The sequence below is a fragment of the Haliotis rubra genome, unplaced genomic scaffold (genome assembly GCF_003918875.1).
Source record: "Haliotis rubra isolate DU_JTF1 unplaced genomic scaffold, ASM391887v1 Scf645, whole genome shotgun sequence".
Taxonomy (NCBI): domain Eukaryota; kingdom Metazoa; phylum Mollusca; class Gastropoda; order Lepetellida; family Haliotidae; genus Haliotis; species Haliotis rubra.
In genome coordinates, this window is record NW_025767352.1 from 250,612 (window position 1) to 273,248 (window position 22,637).

Consider the following 22,637-nt stretch of genomic DNA (forward strand, 5'->3'; position numbering starts at 1 on the left):
TCACTTTTGAACTAAATCTGATTGCAACCAATCACGAATCCTGAACACTCGCACCATGAAAGGGCCGTATTAGAACAGAGGTTCGTAGGAAGATATGACAAGTAACCTCTGTGGGAAGAGAATGACAACAGATACGCTAAGTAATGAATCAGCATAGATCACGTTGACATTCATAAATCATCTCCCTTGTAGTATGATCTGATTGTATGGTCGTTGATGAAAATATTTAAAGCTATTATGATGATTTGTACATAATGAGGACGACGATGATTATCTTATGATGATGTACATATCATTCACTGATTAAAAGTTTTGATTTCATGTAAAAATATACATCATTCAATATTTGTCTGGAATTTTTTTCAGAATCAAAGTTTCAATAAACAAATAATATTGTCAGTGTTTATCCTGCAGCAAAACAAGTAAATACACATATTAAGTTACCAGCTATCCAGTGTGGTAAATGCAAGCTTGTGTCGACACAAAGTATCGACACAAACTAACACACTGGACAATCAGACCTAAGGCAAGTATCAGGAGACAGGTGGACAAAGGTTTTACATGTAATAATTTCATTGGTAAGTATTAGTTACAGGTGATAAAATACTAATGGTCGCACATTACTACTTTTGAACATTTAATAACATTTTTCATTTTGAAAGAAGCATTTAGAGAAAACAATGATGTCTGTGAAAAGAAAATGTGACCATCATGATACAATGATTCTGCAAAAATACAGAACTTTCCGAAAATTACAATTTGCCTTATGGCTTATATTTTACCAGTTCTTTTGGAACAAGAAAAATCTTTTCGCAATGTCCGAATATATATAAGTCAGTATTTAATGCTCTTAAATATCATTTCATTCTGCATTGCTACTGATCAAAACAAAGAAAAGATCAGGCATAAAAAGTTTGTTAAAGAAAAATTTCCATGGTCAATGAAGAGATGGTTGTACAATTTCTGGGTTAAAATATGTTGGACATATCTTGTTTTGGAGAACATTGACAAAATTCTTCATGGCTTCAAACGACTGCTCCACCCACAATCACTATTGATAGGGACACTGGCAGCATTTACTGTTTAATATCCTCAGAGTACATTAACTCATTGTAAAGTGTTTGTTTAAGTAACTGCTTGTGTGACTTCCCTGACGAGTAACACTTAAGTCAGACTAATACTTATTTGAGTCTCATTTCTCATTTCCTATGTTTCACAACATAAATCATAAAACTTTGAACCAATTTTTCATTTTAGAGGATGCATTCAAATTTTAATGTACCATTCTTGCCCTGACTAGGTTAATCACTAAATACTAAAGATATTTTGAATGTTGATGGTACTGACAATACAACAGCGCTTTGAGCATGCAATGTGCATGGATAAATGCTCAATATAAATTTGACTATTATTATTATTATATTATTATCATGCAGACTATCACACATTTTTACAATTTTGGCAGAGGACCCGTTTTACAAATAAAATATAATTCACAAAATGTGCCCCAGAATACTACAGCAAAGCAATAATTTTATATGTCATCATAGCAAAGTATAAGCTAAATCCCCTTCCATAAACTGACATGTATCCTTTTCTCAGCCACACACAATTTCCTAAACATACATTACGACTTCTACTATTTGACGGACAAACTGCATTGTGCTGCTTAATGTATATCAGAAAAGGATAAACAATACTTCCAAGACAAAGTTGAACTAAAATCGTCAAGACTAGAAAACTACCCTGAGCAAATTGTTGTGTAGGTCTTTAAAATGCTGTTTCATGTGTGAGTTGTCTCCCTTGCTGTCCAATACTCCATGATAACTCGTGTGTAGGTCTCTGGTTGGTCAAGAGTTATGGCGTGTCCACACTCGGGAATTATGTCAACACGATCTACCTTGGACAGTCCAGTCTTCAAGGCATCTATGCCGGACAAATCTATGATCTGAAAATACATAAATCACAATAAGTGAGTGAGTGAATACGAACTGACTGACTGACTGAGTTTAGTTTTATGCCGCTTTTAGCAATATTCCAGCAATATCACGACAGGGGACACCAGAAATGGGCTTCACACATTGTGCCCATGTGGGGAATCGAACCCGGGTCTTCGGCGTGACGAGCCAACGCTTTAACCACTAGGATACCCCACCACCCCAAGTGAGTATGAAACTTTAGCAGCTTTTAGCAATATTCCAGCAATATCACAGCAAGGGACACCAGAAATGGGCTTCATACATTGTACCCATGTGGGAAATAGAACCCGAGTCTTCAGTGCGACAAGCGAACACTTTAACCGCTAGGCTACCCTATCATCCCTTAAGCACAATAAGAATACTGACTGACTGAATTTGGTTTTACGCCGCTTTTAGCAATATCCCAGCAACATCACGGCGGGGGACACCAGAAATGGGCTTCACAAATTTTACCCATGTGGGGATTCGAACCCAGGTCTTCGGTGACGAGCCAATGCTTTAACCACTGGGCTACCCCACCGCCCCCAATAAGAATAGGAATGGGAGAAGGAGAAAAACATTGTCTACAGGATAACTACACTAATATAGTGATGTGTGCCTGTCAGTGTGTGTCTGTGTGTTTAGGGTAGTCTATCTCATGTTCCTGTAGCTGCTCATATCAGTCCAGACCAACGCCCACTGAGAAGGTTCTTGTAATGATACCTGGGACTCGAACCACTGACCCGCTGCACTCTGAGCAGACACATTATCCACTACACCACGGAGACAGTCCAGTCCGGATGAAATAAAAACTGTATACAATATGGGAACCTGTTAAGATCCAGGTTAGAATTGGTCTCAGGCACCCGTGCTTGTCGTAAAAGGCAACAAATGGAATCTGGTGGTCAGACTCGCTGACGTGGTTGACACATGTCATCGTATCCCAATGCTGTTGATCATTGGACTGTCTGGTCCAGGCTCAATTATGTACAGACCGCCGCCATATAGCTAGAATGTGGCTGAGTGCAGCTGAGTGCAGGTTCCATGACTCTAATTCCTGAGACAGACTTAGTTAAAAAGCTTTGATTATTGTGCTGAAAGTGAAACAGACATCTGTCACAAGCATAAGCTACTTGGACATATTCTCGCTTGGATCGGAACCAGGATGATGTCTTCTAGGTAAGCTGCACTGTGCCTCAACCATCTGTGGGGCATAATATATCAGATAGAGTTACCTTCCTTGCCTTCCAGATGAGCTGAAATCTGACCTCCACTTTCTACATGTCTTGAGATATACCCTACAGAGTTACCTACCCTGACCTCTCTCCTTCAGATTAGCTCCACCTTTGACCTTCACCTTCTACATAAAGTGAGCCATACCCTATAGAGTTACCTACCTTGTCTTCCTTTCCCCAGATGAGCTGTACAGGGACCTTGACTTTCTGCAGATTGTCTTCAAGAGTGTTGCGTTGATGAGTGATGCAGAGGAATACTAAAGGATAAAATCATAAACAAGATATTATCATCACATGGATAAACATTAAAATGGGAATGCTTAAAACTGGTTCCTTAAATTACTTTTTTCTTTAATTTCTTAAACAAAACAAATCAAGTCCAAAAACTTGTGAAAGCTGGAAGTTCTCCAACATAATTATTCCCCGGGTGCATTATGAGTATTTTACCATCTTCATATTCAACAACCAGCTTCACACTCATCATGGTAATGAAAATAATGTTTTACCATTTTTGTCTTTTACCAAACATATTGAACCCCATTTACATACAAATAAAAGACATAAATACTTAACATTCCAAATAAGAGGATGCTAACAATCTCTGCTGTTTGACTCATTATTACTAAATCCACATGTAGCCTGCTTTGTCGCAGTCAGTGAGATTTTATTGGTATTTAACGACGCACTCAGCAATATTCCAGCTATATGGCAGCGGTCTGTATATAATCGAGCCTGGACCAGAAAATCAAGTGATCAGCAGCATGAGCATCGGTCTACGCAACTGGGATATGATGACATGTGTCAATCAAATCAGCGACCCTGACAGTGACACCCAATCCCATTAGTCTCCTATTACGACAAGCATGGGTTACTGAAGGCCAGTTCTAACCCGGATCTTCACAGGTAACTAACTCAATGAAATAATTGGCTGGGTTCAACACACCTTTGAACAGTATTAGACACTGTGTGTCTGCATAATGTTGGAGGAATGTCCAAAATGACAGTTTGTGACAGTTAACTGATCAAACTAACTGGAAACATGACAACCGAGATTCAAACGCATAATCATAGGTTCCTGGCATGCCCAAGGGACATAACTCTGCATAGTAAATTGGGGTGCTTCAGACAACTGGCCCATCTTTGTGGGTGGCAAGGATGGGATACCGTTGGTTCATGTCTAAATCTATGAAAACATACAAATGATTACATTGGTTGGTTGATTGTTGCTGTTTGAAGCCGCACTCAGCAATATCCCAGCTATATGGCTGCTATCTGTAAATAATGATCTGGACCACAAACCAGTGATCAACAGCATGAGCATCGATCTACTATGTCAGCCAAGTCAGCGAGCCTGACCACCTGATCCCGTTAGTTGCCTCTTAGGACAAGCATAGGTTGCCGAAGACCATTTCTAATCTGGATCTTCACGGGTAGGACTTACGAAAGGAACCGTGAAAACAATGAAAATTCCAGATAATGCTCTTTCATTATTTTCTATAATTCTAAAACCATGATAACAATCTTCAAGATGTGAACGGAACGGAACAGCTTTGTTCAATAATGGTAAAATCAGGAAAATGAACTTATTGTACAGGAAAACGTCCCTCAGCCTTTTCTCAAGCAACCGAATGTCTAACAAACTGACTTACATTTCAGGTAGAAGTCGTTCTTCTTTTTCCGTATGTCAGCAGCACCTTGTAAAATCTGCAACCGACAGCAGTCTCCATTACAAACCTCATCTATTACAGTGAACAGTGACAGTAACGTCGCTTTAGACATCCTACAATTACTAACTGGCTGGACAGTTTAGACTGCTGTTCATGTTGTCATATACTTATAAATGACAGTGGCATCGAAATACATTTCTTTATCACTTCCTTCTCAAGGTACAGTCATCCCTCTCCATTATGAGACACCAGCATTATACATAACATGGATTGGTTGATAGGCATTTTCTCTTGGGAAACTCTTTGGGGGGTGGGTGGTGGTTTATGGGAGCCACAAATTGCCCCGCAGTTTAACTAACACCGCGGTATCACAAAGAGTGTTATTGCAAGGAATGAATATTACAAAGTGCACACAAGTCCTAAAAACTCTCAGGAGTCTAGCTGCCAAGCATGGCCACCCATCAAAGGACTCTCGATGACCAACTGTGCTTAACTACAACTGATTTGCGACCTGGGTTCCAAGCACAAGACCACACACCACCATAAATAAACATAAACACAAATCACACACCACACCAAACAAAATCAGTGATGGTGATCAGGCAGATGCAGACATTACTGCAATGTCGCCAAGAATAAACTCGATTATCGGTGACTTCTGTGTAAAAATTAGCATGGGGAGATGGGAACAGAGTCTGTCTGTCCGGAATAAGGTGGTGAAAGGGAGGTAAGTACCTGGTACGGGAAGGTAGTCTTGTAAAATCTGCTGAAGTTGAGCATCTCCTGTACCTCGGCTCCATTCTGTGGCAACAAGATGCAACTTGTAACGTCAAAGTCCCTGCCATTTTCGTGATGCTGTCTCAGTCCTTCTGCAAATGGACTTGGTGTTGGAGTGATCACTGAAAACGAAAATTCCAATAATGTGCTTTGTTGTCACTAGTAAATCAAATTTCGATCAGTGCCATAAATTCTTCAGGAAAAATATTTATATTTGAATTTATTTGATTTTAGAAGTGATGGATTTGTAACTGTAGATTCAGTTTAAATCAAGATGATTTTCTGAATGAAGAGGTTTTAATGACATCATGCTTGACTTCGTTCAAGACCCAGAGCTACAGATAACTTTTTGGGTCATTGAGTTCATCTCAATTGTGTTCATCTCAATTGGGTATCCTAACTTTCCTTAGAGTAACCAAATAAATTGTACTCACCTCATTTAAACTCAATTGGGTATTTTGCCATCTTCCATTAATTTTGAAAATCAAAAAAGATTAAATGCTAGTTTTTGTATAGAACCTCTCAGTATGCCTAACTTATTTTATCTATCCACCTTAACGCAAGCTAAGATTTGACATTTTTGTGTGTACGCATGTAAGATCACATTTATTGAGTATTTACCAAAATTCAAGCGTACTTGTACGTAATAGTCTTAATGGGAATTGAGTTTTCACATAAATATTTGCGTAATTTAAGCAGATACGCAGCTTATCTGTACCTCTGAGACCATTGCACAAGTGAGTGAGTATGGTTTTACGTCGCTTTTAGCAATATTCCAGCAATATCACGGCGGGGGACACCAGAAATGCATTATGGGCTTCACACATTGTACCCACGTGGGGAAATGAACCCGTGTCTTCAGCATGACAAGCGGATGCTTTAACCATTCGTTACCCCTACTCCCAGTCAAAAACATGATAAATTATTTTGGGCTTGTATAAAATCAGGGACTAATTCGCATAAATGCTAAACGATCAAACCATTTCTGCTTTAAGTTGCATTTACAAGCCTAGCAATCGAAATGGAAAGGATAAACCAAACTCCCAGGCAGTTGGGAAACTGATTTTTCTAGTTGAAACTGATTATGACATTTAGATGTTCACTTACTAGATGGACATGAGAGGGTCAGTTTCTTCACCAGCTGGGGGTACTCAGCAGCGAACAGTCCCCCCAAGGCCGCACCCATCGACAGACCGACAATGTGGAATGGTTGCTTGTCCAGACCAACTAACTCCACAAACTGGAAAATGCAAAATACTAATTTCAATAGCTGGATTCGGTAGTGTTTGGTTTTGAGTGAGAGTGTCTGAGTGAGTTTTGTGTCTGTGTGAGAGTGTGTGTCTGTACATGTGGGGACCTGTGAAGGTCCGGGTTAGAATATAGATCTTCAGTAACCCATGCTTGTTGTAAGAGCCGACTAACGGGATCGGCCGGTCAGGCTCGCTGACTTGGATGACACATGTCATCAGTTCCCAATTGTGCAGATCGATGCTCATGCTGTTGATCACTGGATTGTCTTGTCCAGACTCGATTATTTCCAGACCGCCGCCATATAGCTGGAATATTGCTGAGTGCGGCGTAAAACTCAACTCACTCACTCAACTGTACATGTGGGCGCTGTTTACCGCTATACTATTCCAGCTAAATGACTGAAGCCTGTCTATCCATAATCAATCATTAGATCCACCAACAAAATCAAAAGTATGCGAATAATCACATTTCACCCATTTCTAATGAATGCTAAACATGAAACAGTCATTGTGGATGTCACTTTGAGTGACTGATGACCCCTGCTCATTGGCCACTAACCTTCCTGATCATCTTGACCTGAGAGGTGTAGTCAAGGTCATCCTCCTCTGGTTCACTGCTGCCACCATGACCTGGACTGTCCAGGGCGATGACATGCACACTGGACGGGATTCGCTGACCAAACAAGAGATCAAATGATTAGATAACAGCCATTATCATTTTCACCACGCTTGGAACAATAACTTGATAGGTGGGTGAGTGAGTTTGGTTTTACACTGATTTTAGCAATATTCCAGGAATATCACTGTGGGGGACACTAGAAATGGGCTTCACGCTGTACCCATGAGGGGAATCAAACCCGAGAATCGGCATGACGAGCGGGGACTTTAACCATTAGGCTACCCCGATTACCCCAATAACTTGATGGTTGTACAAGTGCCCTTTCTGTCCCTCAAGAAAGAGGTTTAACCGTTGACTGCCACCACATGTATACTCGTAGTATCAATGTCTGGCCGAATTTGCCACTACGAGTTATCTCGTAGCTACATCAATGGTATTTTGAAACAAGTTTCACATGTTGGCAAAACAGGCACAAGAAGCAATCGTCTCCTGGCGGTGCTTATTTTGCCAACATGTGAAAACATGTGCCAACAGAGTTATATTTGGCCAGTATTGATACTAAGAGTATACTATAGTGATAGGCAGTCAAACTTTTAACTTTTGCGATTGAATACATGACTGGATGGGTGGGTGGTTGAGTTTGTTTTTAATACCCCCATCGAAAAGTATTTTATTTACAACCTAGCCAGGTCAGAGTAATTTGTGAGGAAATCCTGAAGTCATGAAGACCTCTGATGTTTACAACTTTGGCAAAACCCTCAAGAATGAATGGTTTTGTCGGACCAAGAAACATCAGGCTAAATAAAAATATGTTGTGGTTCCGATTACACCTCTTAAAAATTTGGGTAGGTAGGTCGGAATTTTTTATATTTTTTTACGTATTTTTTTAGAAGTAAAGTACAAACCAATAACACATTTATCAATGTGTAATTGTTTATTCAATCAAGCTTGCAGCAATCATAACGACTTTATCTATCAGAATGGCAGATATCTGTTGGTGCCGGGAACAAACAATGGTATCTGAAAGCTTATTTTATTCATTCCAGAATTCAAGGGTCGGTTGGGTAATTGGAACCACAACATTTTTTTTTAGGCCTCACCCCAAACAAGGTAATCAAGCATATGATAATAGCCATTGGACATGCCCAAGGGAGGCAACTCTGCACAGGGAATGGGAATGCCCTAGACGACTGAGCCACCCATGCCCAAGGCCTTTTAGAATCGTTTGTGTACGATTATGGAGGCTAACAAGAGGTCCTCACCTTCACTACTGGGGTCCACATGAAGTGGTCGGCGGTGAAGCCGTGGAGGAACAGGAGGCTGACGCTGCCCTCACGCTGTTGTCCCTTCTCTCCGTAGCAGAACTGGAACTTGCCGTCGGGAGACACGAACTTAACCTTCATGCCGCTCCATAGCACGGCAAATCTGTCAGTGACAATGAAAACCAGTTTAACACAAGAGATTTTCTGATCCATGATCCAGTGACAATGTCACATTACGTCCCAAAATCTGTGAAAGGGTAGAACATGATTTTGAATGTTGTCCCAGTAGCTTACACAAATCAAACTGATGTTGTGCCCCACTCAACCATGTTGACAACTGGTTGAGTACAATTCTGCCACTACAGCTGTCTTGTTGACAAGAGCTAATATTGTATTTCAATAAACATTAAAAAGCAGATCAGCTTCATTCTGCACCACTCTTGTTTGCAACATACCAACATCACATTGAAGTTTCAGCATGCCTGTCATTACGTAAGATATATTTGTGTAACAGCTAAACAATAATTGTGTGCCATTCATATTCACAAACCATGAACGTATATCTTATTTCAACAAACATCCTAACTGTGCACCATGTATGAATATGCATAAGCTAATTGTGAAATGTCTTCACATCTATTTAATGAGATGCAGTAATTCATTACAGAAATAATCTATTTTACCGCAATGCAGGGTCGTAGTTTCAAAGCTAAAAAGTAAAATGAATTAGGGTCTTTTTAGAGTAAATATGTCCAAATTTCAGGCTTTTCAAGCCTGTGCAAACCCTGTACTGTTACATATTTTACTAGCATGATACACATGATGAATTATGGGTTGGCAGGGGTGGAAATAACTTTAAAATTGATAGTGTACTCCGGTACAGTGGCACATGTAAAGTCACTTGCCCTGATATTTTTCCCACTATACCGACCGTTTTCTTGCTGATTTTTTAAAGAAACAACATAATTAACATTGGAATGTCAACTAAACACCGTCAAGCGTGATATACAAATTAGCTCGCCCGACAGAAAAAAACACTGGACTCGGACGTCGGGCAATGGGTTATTTCCATCCCTGGTTGGTTGCCTTTACTTTTCTATGTTTTTCTATGTCAAAGTAGACTTACTTGAAATACACCTGGAGGATGAGGCTTGGGCACATGAGATACACCCCTAAACCCATCATCAGGTACAGACTGACTGTTGCCACGGTGATCGTCATGGCAACATCGGACACATTGGTCACCCCGAGAACTCCAATGAAGTCACTTCCAGACATCTTGTTTTGGGCGATGTGGTACCTGTTCAGCCTAGCAGAAGACAAACCCTGTAAGGATATGTTACCATGGTTATTATTGTGCTTATTACCATACAATCATGTTGGTAACAATATGCATCATTTATTCAAATCTTTCTCATTTGAATCTATTCTTCACAGATATTCTATGAGTGATGTATATGATGTAAGACAATTTCAGCTAACACATAATGTACTCAGCACTTGGTTTGTTTGCTGCTAAACAAGAATATGCAATGTTCCAGCTATGTGGCGGCGGTCTGTAAATAATCGAATCATGACCAGACAATCCAGCGTTCAACAGCATGAGCATCAATCTATAGATGCAATTGGGATACAATGACATGTGCCAACCAATTCAGCGAGCCTGAACAAGTTGGTCACCTCTTACAACAAGCATGGGTTACTGAAGACCAATTGTCACGTTTTTTCCATGGTTACTCAACACTAGGCCTTGCATCTATATAGATCGTGGAGATCACTAATCGTTAACTAAACATCAACTGATTATTGATAAATATCAGAGAATTAACTTTGAGCAAAAATGCAAACAAAAGTGTGAAAGAAATCAACATTCACATCACTAGTCAGTGGTGACATATTTAGGCATGGATTACTAACAGGCTTGTAGTCAAAAGGGCCGAAGGACAAAAGGGCCGAAAAATAAAGTCAAAAGGGCTGAGGCTAAAAGTCAAATGGGCCGAAATGAAAAGTCAACAATGGTCAAAGGGCCGAAAAATAAAAATTTAATAAATTACATAGCAAAATAGTCTAAATAGTTTTCAGTTTGTTGTTTTTGTTATTTAAATGGAATTTGAACATGAGACTCAAATGTTTTCATTGTGAAGCGTGTTGACTCAGTGTCATGACCAATCCATATGGGATGTTTGTTTTTGTTGTTGTAAGTTTTTAATCCAAATCTAATTAAAACATGGGAGTCTAACGTTTTTATTGTAAAGTATTGCCATTACATGAAAACTTGGCTACATGCTTGGCTATTACTATGCCATTACCATTTTATTAATGTTATGATGATATTATGTTTCCATGATATATGTGTCAATAAATAATGTATAACCTTTCTAAACTTTTTTTCTGTTTGGCCCATATGACTAGGAATAAGGCCCTTTTGACTTTTTGTCACGGCCCATTTGACTTTTACCTCGACCCTTTTGACTTTTTTCATCGGCCCTTTCGACTTGGCACTTCTCGGCCCTTTTGTCCTTCGGCCCATTTGACTAGTTCCCATACTAACAAAACAGCATCCTGAACATAATTAGAACTAGCCCATAAATAAAGGCGTAACTTTGTGTATTGTGTGAGTAAATTAAAAAAATTTGATGACAAAATTTTCACATCACTCATTATTACCAATTCTTCCCATCAATGATATTTCTGTTTATCAATCTTTTTAGCTAACCCTGCTCAACACGTTGGTAAGATTTCCTACTGCTCCTACCACTTAAAGTCAATAAAATCATATGCCATTTTCATTGATCAAGAAATATATCTAAAAGTAATTGAAGGTGAATTAGATGAATTAAATCAAGGTTAGGGTTAGGAAAATCCAACCTGTCCACCAAATAAAAAGTTGCAGGAACAGTTGGAATTCTTTTCGGGAATACAAAAATCATGATAATTCTGTCACTCACTTCACAAAATCAGTGTGCACATCCTAATATCATAAACTCTATGTGTGTTCTCCAACATTCATTCACCTGACGAATGGGGACAAGTAAAACCATTAACATGTTAAACGTGTGAAGAAGAACCCTAAGAATGTGCTTACATATACTGGACAAAAATAGTTAGGGATATATGTCAATTTTGAAATTATGAATAATGATCTATTTATTCATTGACACGTTCAGAAGATATAAATCATAGAAATACCAATTAATATCCCTAACTTATTTTGTCCAGTATATATTAACAATGCTTAACATGCAAAACTTTTTATTAACATGATTAACACAGGCTGGTATCCTAAACCGTTCTTGTCATATGACCAGATTCAGATAAAAACAATACCACATTTTCCTATTCGTCATATTTCTATGACATTTTAGAATCCTGAAGAAGCAGAATGAAATTCATTTGTGTCAGACCATATTTTTTGATGACTAATCATGTGAATAGCTGTGATCACTACTGGCTAGCGAACAGTTATCGCCGTGTAACAGTTATCGCCAATACATCAGTATCACACGTGCGCAGTTGCGGTCAAGTACAATTCCGGTATTTTTTCCTACGGTATTTGACAACAAATTGAACAATACAGGGCAGCAAAAGAAAATTCTTCACGGCAAGTAGAATAAGAGATAAATTACAGATCAAGTTATGAACCCAATAAAAATTTTTAACTTAGTCGGGGGGGGGGGAGGATGTCCCGCAACCTACATAATAGCAAGGTCAAGTTCACAAGCCATTAATTGTTTCATTCCCTATTAATCTACTGTAAAAGAAACACTGAAATAGTCCCACAATCAATTATTCGAGGTTACTGTATGATATAAATATATATTATTATTTCACGAATGTCATGAGAAATTCTGAATGGCGATAACTGTTACAGTTAGTTGTGAGAAAACATCTACTTATACTTCCATGATTCACTTCCGCCACATTATATTACAACATGATCGGCGGCAGTGAACGGGCTGGACACATCGGTGAATAGCTAATTAAGTATCATAATTAATTCTGTTTCATTAATTTAAGAAACAGTGGAGCAATTTTGTAAATACCGCTAAAATATGGCGATAACTGTTCACTAGCCAGTATAGTTACCAGAACTGAAAGCTGATGTCATCAACATTATCTAATCATTATCTTCTAATTAGCTAGAAGTACATAATTATAAATAACGGAAAGAGTTTCTTAGGTACCCCCCGCCAAACATGATCTAGTTTATAGGTAAAAATTAGGTGGGGGTACGTTAGGGAACTCTTACTTATACAGAGAGTAAAGCTAATGTGATAGACCCATAGGAATTGTCAAAACAAACAACAATACTGTAAGGTCTTGTTTAGATATATCACTGGCTCTACTGTACGATAAAAATTCATAAACAATATCTTGATCTTAGGCCATTTTAATGACCCGTTGTTTTAACTGAAACATACCTGTCAAAAAATTCACCAAGGCTAGATCAAATTACTGGCCAGTGTCCACTTATCCACTGCTCGATCGTCACCCCCTGAAGCCACAACTGATTTGGTGAATTTGGAAGCCACAAATCTATTCGTGGTTCGAGTCATCGCCTGACTCTGTGTGGGGTTCAAAGTCCACTTGTGGGACCATGAAGGCTTATAACTCGCGTGTTATGTCAAATATCCACGGTTGAATAACACTCGTATTAGTTCTAGATAATCGTTTATATGTCGGTGATAAGAATATACGTTCACCATGTTTACGATTCAGTATCCATGTGTTGTGAAGCCTGTGGTCAGTCTCACAACGATCGCTGCCACCTGTGCGAGATGTATTGACTCGAATCGGGACGACTGGAAACAGGAAATGAATGGGATGTGTTACCTGTAGGATCTGTTCTCCATCAGTGAATGAAACTTACCAGTTAATAAGCTACGCTAACACACCAAGTGAACTCTCAAAGTTCACGGCCTTTCTTCTCATCGTACGACTTATCAGCTGACAGTTGATCGCGGTGTCCCGCCCTGTTTTCAACAGGTGCCAGTATGGGTTATCTCCCCTGGTCATCGGCACTCAATTTCCATCGCGTCAGAGGTTTCAGACAGGTGTTAGCATTAGAGTCAGTACTCCGAATACCGTACACGTTTGGCCACCGGTATCCCCTGAATCGCTATAATTCATGGCGCATGCTGTTTAAAAGGTTGTCCAATCATCTTGCCTGCCCAGTAACATTGAACATTATTTTCTTGAAATTGGCTTTATGTCTTAGGGGGGTGTATTTACTTTTATAGACATACCATTTACAATATAAGGAATATTTAAATGTTTTTACTTTGTTTACCGATATTTTGTTGAAAAATAAATGAAAAGGCGGGCGAATAGAATAAATGAAATAGGCTTTCAGATAAACCAAGTATAATTATCAGGTCTAGTATGTGTATAATATGATATATCCCGGTCCATTTTGAGTCGTTTTGTATGAGCTTCAAGCATGGAGACTATTCAACAATTCATTTTGTCAAATACAATTAAATCCTTAGATTTTAAACCAAGTAGTTTTTGTTTTGTTTTGCCAACATCCATTTCGTACGCATGAACGCCGACCACCCTAAGTTAATTTGTTCTTGATGGTGGCTGTTTTGTTGTTGTTTTGTTTGTTTTTTCCCCTTTTTCTATTTACCACCAGCAGGGCGTTATACTGCTGACACATTGCATAGTATGGGTTGAAACAAGAGGTGAGGTGAGGTGAAATTGGGTTTAACGTCGTGCTTGAGAATATTTCGCTCATATGACGACGTGCATGCGTGTGTATGTGTATGTGCGGCTGCTTGTACTAGCCCAGACTTAAGCTGGTTTTATAGTGCTAGCTCACTGAGATATCATGCCGCAGTGAAGCATGAATACCCCATTCAGACACATTATACTGACTCCGAGCCGACCAGTCCTTGTTGTTCCCATTAATGCCGAGCGCCAAGCAGGGACCAACAAGTACCATATTTTAACGTCTTTTGGTATGACGCGGTCGGGGATCGAACCCGCGACCTTCCGCTCTCCGGGCGGACGCTCTAACCACTACACCACGGAGGCGGTCTTGAAACAAGAAGCAAACACTGTAATGATTATTTGTGCTTTGAGTGGGTTTTCATTTGCACTCATAACAAAACATAACAATATCCGAATCGAATTGGTTCAAAAGCTGAATCACATCCCGTTAGTCACCCCACACAACAAGGAAGTGGGTTGCTGAAGACCAATTCGTATCCGGGATCTGCCAGGGCGCTGTTCTAGTTCCTTGACAATATTCTTATGAAATTGTTTTGATTCTTGTGCATTCAGTAACTAAGGTTAAAGAGACAATACATTTCAGTCAATATGTAAATATAAATACAGATCATCCGTAATTTTACAATTCTGCTGAATTGAGATATTGAGGTAGAATTATACATCTTTGAAAAAACTAATTTCTTAGGGAACACCACCCTCAATTACCCACTATATAATCTCTCTGTGAGAGAGTGACGTTTCGTGAAAACAAATTTCTATGGGAACACCACCCTCAATTACCCACTATATAATCTCTCTGTAAGAGAGTGACGTTTCGTGAAAACGCCGCTTTTAGCAATATATTCCAGCAAAATCACGGCCGGGGACACCAGAAATGGGCTTCACACAATGTACCCATGTGGGGAATCGAACCCGGGTCTTCGGCGTGACGAGTGACGCTTTAACCACTAGGCCACCCCGCCGCCACAATCTCTCTGTAATACAAAGTATAAAAAGTATAATACACAGGCAAAAATAGGAATGAGGATCCAGGAAGCTGAAAGTATTGTATTCCATGTAAACTTCATGTTATTCATAATATAATAAAAAAAGCAAGGGGCGGTGGGATAGCCTAATGGTTAAAGCGTCCGCTCGTCACGCCGAAAACCCGTGTTCGATTCCCCACATGGGTACAATGCATGAAGCCCATTTCTGGTGTCCCCCGCCGTGATATTGCTGGAATATTGCTAAAAGCGGCGTAAAACCAAACTCACTCACTCAAAAGAAGCAAAGTGATGTTTACCTTTTATTTACAAAATAATTTAAAATAATGTGAAGCCTTCTTTAAAAAGGACATTGTATTTACACTCCTAGGCAATATAAAGCAAACACCTGGAAATGAGATTTGACCAAAATATTAAAAAACGTTTTCAAAACGATTCTAGATGTTAACGGTCGCAAACGTATATTACAATACATTGATACTCGTATCAAATGTATCAACACAAAATATATATAAATTTCACGTTTGTTTCGTTGCTACCACAATCATTGGTCTTCACTAGCTTTCATCCCAGCAAACGACCCGTGACTTGAGGTCCGGGTTAGAATATTGGCCTTCATTAACCCATGTTTGTCGTAAGAGGCGACTAACGGGATCGGGTGGTCAGGCTCGCTGACTTGGTTGACACATGTCATCGGTTCCCAATTGCGCAGATCGATGTTGATCACTGGATTATCTGGTCCAGGCTCGATTATTTACAGACCGCCGCCATATAGCTGGAAAATTGCTGAGTGCGGCGTAAAACCCAACTCACTCACTCACTCATCCCGGCAACTGAGGTCACATCTACTCAGCCCGGTCTCCGGTTTAGAATACGTCCCGCGCACGATACGACCAGTGATCGAAATAATCGTTTTTGTAAAATAAAAATGCAATTTAAGATTCAAAGGTGCGGGCAGGCAACATTTATTGGTCACCTACCCGACTGTCTGGTTGAGTTTGAAAATTATTTCGATCACTGCATACGACGGATGACTGGTACGTTCTGAGCCTCAGAGAGAAAGACTTGGCCTAAACATATATCTGCTTTAGTTTTCCACATCATCCTCTACTGTACTGTTTGTTGTTTAACGCCACACTCAGCAATATGCCAGACATATGGCGGCGGTCTGTAAATAATCGAGTCTGGACCAGACAATCCAGTGATGAACAGCACGAGCAATTTACGCAGTTATGATACGATTCCCATGTGTGTCAACCAAGTCAGCGAGCCTGACCACCCGATCCCGTTAGTCGCCGCTTACGACAAACATGGGTTACTGAAGGCCCGGTTCAATCCGATATTGACAAATATTTTGATATCGTGTCATCGTTCCTTGACGTAAGTTATCGCAATACACTTCCTATCGTGATACACGCATCGCAATAAGTAACAGGTCAGGTTTTCTTGCAACCCTAATATGCAGTGTTGACGCCAGGGTATATGCAGACTTCAAAAAAAAGAAAAAGATAAGCTTTGGTGATTTTGAGAACATTGGACTCAGGAAGCTGTGGCAAAAACAATACAAATATATTATTTGTGTGATTGCAAATAGCTTCAGTGCCAAAACGCGTCAATTTTAACTTTTGTACCTTATTTTAAAAGCACAGGTTTGGAGAAATATTCACCAAAACGTTACCGTGCAAAGCAAAATGCACGCGCAAGTAAGCGGAAAAGCATGCGGCATCGATCACTTTAAAAAGGCAAACGTTGTGTTTAATTTTGTCATTCGTGTTTAGGCCGCCTCCGTGGTGTAGTGGTTAGAGCGTCCGCCCGGAGAGCGGAAGGTCACGGGTTCGATCCCCGACCGCGTCATACCAAAAGACGTTAAAATATGGTACTTGTTGGTCCCTGCTTGGCGCTCGGCATTAATGGGTACAACAAGGACTGGTCGGCTCGGAGTCAGTATACTGTGTCTGAGTGGGGTATTCATGCTTCACTGCGGCATGGTATCTCAGTGAGCTACCACTATAAAACCAGCTCCAGCTTAAGTCTGGGCTAGTACAAGCAGCCGCACATTCACATACACACGCATGCACGACGTCATATGAGCGAAATATTCTCAAGCACGACGTTAAACCCAATTTCACCTCACCTCACCTCATTCGTGTTTACCTGGAAAAAAGGAAATCATCATGCCACGACTGAGTGTCGCCAATCGAAACATCGCCATGGGCCGCCTTGAAGCTGGGGAGTCGCAGTCTGCAGTTGCCCGACATTTCAACGTTCATAGAGCACCTTATCTCGCCTTTGGGATCTCTTCCTGCAGATCAATTCCGCCAAAGATCGCCGGAGAAGCGGCCGTCCAAGAGATACCACCCAAGCTACATCCGGGTTGCTCACTTGCGCCATCGTCTGGTTTGAGAAGAATTTCCGACCAAACTGCCAGGAATCGATTGCAAACCGTCCATTTTGTTTCGACACCCATCCAAAGGTCGCACGTACGGGACCTAACCCTTGCCATGGCCTTCCCGATCGCAAAATCTAATCCCGATAGAACACCGATCGGATGAACTCGATCGACGTGTACGTCAACGTCAAAACACACCTCAGACACTTCCACAACTGGCCATCGCATTGCAGGAAGAGTGGGGAAGAATTCCGCAAGAGCGACTTCGTCGACTTAACCAGACTGTGCCGAGCAGTAATTGCTGCCAATTGTGGCCATAAAAAGTCCTGACTTTAACGTCACCTTGTGGAATCAAGTGAACAAACACATAACAAAAAAGGCTGCTGTTGTGTTGACGAACTCTTTGTGTACAGACGTGTGAACTTTCATATTTTTACCATTGAAATTGCATGAAATAATTTGCTCTTAAACTAACGCCGTAAATTCTTCTTACAATGGCTTATTCGTTTCTTTTTTTAGTAGAGTGTATACAATACCAATGTATACTGATGTACAAAGCACACACCTGGTGTTTTGAGACTATTAAAACAACGTAAATATTTTGCTAGCAATGTTCCATTTGGGTACGATATCTATGGTGTTATAGCAAAGCGTACACAATGTTTGTGACTTATGAGTCGCAATCAAACACTTTTCTAAATATTACGCTGTTTTCAGGAAAACATTTTACCAAAGCATCAGGTGTGTACTTTCTTTTGTACGTCAGTTTATATATTATAGAGGATGTATAAAACTCTCCCTCTCCCCCCCCCTTCCCCTCCCTCTCCCTCTCCCCCTGAGAGAAACTACAGATTCACATTACTATCGTGCACGGAACTTGTGTGTCTAAATGTAGCACAACACGATCTTTATTTCCGAAATAGTTAGATTTCCTGACACCTCCTTGTAAATTGTCAGCCGTGTGGCTCTCTAAGGACACCATTGTTATGACGCATAGCTTGACCAACGTGACGTGCGTTACTGAAGGATCTGCAATCCCTTTGTCTCACTATAATAGATTAACAACAAACAAAACAACAAAGCACACACACACACACACACACACACACACACACACACACACGCACGCACACACACACACACGCACGCACACACACACACACACACACTGTCAAGCTAATCACAATGTAATGACACTAATAACCAAAGTACATAATATAATAATCCCCCGTGCCACATCATTGAAATCAGTATTACAATTTTGGAGGAAGATTTAGAAGTTTTATAAAGTTATGGTACACATGACTGAAGTTCTATTAGTAATGTAATACATGATTTTGAAACGACAGAAATTCATAACATTCATTTAAAAAGTGTGATGGACCCGACTGAATGGCCAGAGCTTTCTCTTGATTCATACTGAAAGGAAGAGGTTCGAAAGAGAAGCCGCAAATCTTGCTGGATATTTTTACAATTTTGTCAATTCTGTTATGTCGCTGCGTGCCCTTGGGTTACAGTCTGGCACGAATGAGAGGCACGGCAATGGAGCAGATAGCTGTTCCAGGAAACGGCGGTTACGAGAAATGTGGCTGAAGAGAACGGCGGTTGGGAGATACATGGTTAAATGGTATGGTGATTGGGATAAGTGTGGTTGACGGCAACGGCGAATAGGAGAGATAGGGTTGGAGGGAATGGTAGTTGGTGGTGTAGTGGTTGAAGGGGATAGCTTTTGGGAGTTATGTGGTTGGAGAAGACGTGCGTTGGGAAAGATGTGGTTGGAGAAGACGTTGGTTGGGAAAGATGTGGTTTGAGAAGACGTTGGTTGGGAGATATTTGGTCGAAGAAGACGTTGATTGGGAGAGATGTGGTTGGAGAAGACGTTGGTTGGGATAAATGTGGTTGGAGAAGGCGTTGGTTGGGAGAGATGTGGTTGGAGAAGGCGGTGGTTGGGAGAGATGTGGTTGGAGAAGGCGGTGGTTGGGAGAGATGTGGATGGAGAAGATGTTGGTTGGGATAAATGTGGATGGAGAAGACGTTGGTTGGGAGAGATGTGGTTGGAGAAGGCGTTGGTTGGGATAAATGTGGTTGGAGAAGACGTGGGTTGGGAAAGATGTGGTTTGAGAAGACGTTGGTTGGGAGATATTTGGTCGAAGAAGACGTTGGTTGGGATAAATGTGGACGAAAAAGACGTTGGTTGGGAAAGATGTGGTTTGAGAAGACGTTGGTTGGGAGATATTTGGTCGAAGAAGACGTTGATTGGGATAAATGTGGTTGGAAAAGACGTTGGTTGGAATATATGTGGTTGGAGAAGGCGGTGGTTGGGATAAATGTGGTTGGAGAAGGCGTTGGTTGGGAGAGATGTGGTTGGAGAAGGCGGTGGTTGGGAGAGATGTGGTTGGAGAAGGCGGTGGTTGGGAGAGATGTGGTTGGAGAAGACGTTGGTTGGGATAAATGTGGTGGAGAAGACGTTAGTTGGGAGAGATGCGGTTGGAGAAGACGTTGATTGGGAGAGATGTGGTTGGAAAAGACGTTGGTTGGGATTAATGTGGTTGGACAAGATGTTGGTTGGGATATAAATGTTTGGAGAAGGCGTTGGTTGGGATAGATGTGGTTGGAGAAGGCGTTGGTTGGGAGAGGTGTGGTTGGAGAAGGCTGTGGTTGGGATAAATGTGGTTGGAGAAGATGTTGGTTGGGATAAATGTGGTTGGAGAAGATGGTGGTTGGGAAAGATGTGGTTGGAGAAGATGGTGGTTGGGAGAGATGTGGTTGGAGAAGATGGTGGTTGGGAGAGATGTGGTGGAGAAGACGGTGGTTGGGAGAGATGTGGTTGGAGAAGATGGTGGTTGGGAGAGATGTGGTTTGAGAAGATGGTGGTTGGGAGAGATGTGGTGGAGAAGATGGTGGTTGGGAGAGATGTGGTTGGAGAAGACGTTGATTGGGAGAGATGTAATTGGTGAAGACGTTGGTTGGGATAAATGTGGTTGGAGAAGATGGTGGTTGGGATAAATGTGGTGGAGAAGACGTTGGCATGTATAAATGTGGTGGAGAAGACGTTGGCATGTATAAATGTGGTGGAGAAGACGTTGGTTGGGATAAATGTGGTTGAAGAAGACGGTGGTTGGGAGAGATGTGGTTGGAGAAGACGGTGGTGGTATAAATGTGGATGAAGAAGACGTTGGTTGGGAAAGATGTGGTTGGAGAAGCCGTTGGTTGGGAGATATTTTGTCGAAGAAGACGTTGATTGGGAGAGATCTGTTTGGAGAAGACGTTGTTTGGGATAAATGTGGATGAAGAAGACGTTGGTTGGGAGAGATGTGGTTGGAGAAGACGTTGGTTGGGATAAATGTGGTTGGAGAAGACGTTGGTTCGGATGATCGTGGTTGAAAAAGACGGTGGTTGGGAGAGATGTGGTTGGAGAAGGCGTTGGTTGGGAGAGATGTGGTTGGAGAAGGCGGTGGTTGGGAGAGATGTGGTTGGAGAAGACGTTGGTTGGGATAAATGTGGATGAAGAAGACGTTGGTTGGGAGAGATGTGGTTGGAGAAGACGTTGGTTGGGATAAATGTGGTTGGAGAAGACGTTGGTTCGGATGATCGTGGTTGAGGAAGACGGTGGTTAGGATGAATTTGATTGAAGAAGACGGTCGTTGGGAGAGCCATTGTGAAATATGACGACGGTTAAGAGAAATGTGGTTGAAGGGAACGACAGTTTGAATGGAGCGGGGATGGGGAGAGTTGTCGTTGAAGGGAACGGCAATTGGGAGAGATGTGGTTAAAGGTAACGGCGGTTGGGAGAGATATGGGACCAAACGGAATTGATCAGAATGGAGGTGGGAACAAAACTGAGTGGGAACAGACGGTGTTGATAGGAACAAGGGTGGGGACAGGGGATAAAAGGGAGCAGTAATGGGGTAAGATAGGAACTAGCAGGACTAGTAAGGCTCAGGGTAGAGAAAGGTTTTGGTAGAGTTTTGGACGCTGCCGGGAATGTCGGCTGACAGAGCGCACAAGGCGGGGAACACCAGAATCTTTTCAGACAGGGGTTGAAAACCGAACTTGATGTTTGAATCAAATATATTCATACAACCATCGTATTTTACAGAAACCATCAATTTACACTGATTTTTCACTTCGTTTACATATCAGATCACAGGATTGGTTATTAATTAAAACATTTAATCAATGCTTTTGTAATAACATTTGCAGCGGGTTGTATAATGTGTATATAGTTTGCCAGCATGTAGGTAGATACATGCTATCAGTAGTCATGGCATGAGATCAAGCTCTGAAAAGCAAAGCTTTAACAATGAGAAATATGTCATCCTCCGTGTTTTAATCGCAGAATATGTGATCTTCTAATGCATGGCTAAATGGAGTACAATCGCAAACGTCTGAAGGGATAGTGTAAATCCAGCTTGGGTCCTTGCAGGAAGCAAACGTTCTGTAAGTCCCCATGATGCCTGGCAAGGTGATCTACCTTCAGTTGCTGGCGATCAGTATCCCCCGTTTTCTATATTGCATTGTTACATAGGATAGTAGTTAATTTTAAATCTCTGTTATGTGATAATCTAGTTATTTTACTGTCCTTTGTTGACAGGTTTTAATTTGAAATGTATTATTTTAAAATATCGCCTTACTGTATAACTTGATCAAGTCGCAATATGGCTGAAATTTACCAACGTGACTAAAATTTAACTCACTCACTCACTTTCACACTGAGAAACAACTTTGCGAATTCTCCAGAGTCGCTTTTGTCAATAAACAAAA

General features: G+C 40.9%; 1 protein-coding gene across 4 annotated transcripts; it reads right to left on the reverse strand.

The window, feature by feature from the left end:
* Window positions 1-130: 130 nt before the first annotated feature.
* LOC124256958 (monoacylglycerol lipase ABHD6-like) lies at window positions 131-13,753 on the reverse strand. Of its 4 annotated transcripts, none has more exons than XM_046690920.1 (9): window positions 13,639-13,753; window positions 9,895-10,077; window positions 8,769-8,931; window positions 7,447-7,560; window positions 6,745-6,877; window positions 5,596-5,759; window positions 4,843-4,897; window positions 3,356-3,450; window positions 131-1,948 (listed from the first exon to the last, which is right to left on the reverse strand). In XM_046690920.1, exons 2-9 carry the CDS (start codon window positions 10,044-10,046, stop codon window positions 1,784-1,786), a joined length of 1,041 nt encoding a protein of 346 aa, XP_046546876.1. In that variant the 5' UTR covers window positions 10,047-10,077; window positions 13,639-13,753; the 3' UTR covers window positions 131-1,783. The 4 variants fall into 4 exon arrangements, with proteins under 4 accessions (XP_046546876.1, XP_046546874.1, XP_046546873.1 ...); XM_046690918.1 differs by having other exon boundaries at window positions 9,895-10,094; XM_046690917.1 differs by lacking the exon at window positions 13,639-13,753 and adding an exon at window positions 13,472-13,568 and having other exon boundaries at window positions 9,895-10,094.
* Between the last annotated feature and the right edge of the window lie 8,884 nt (window positions 13,754-22,637).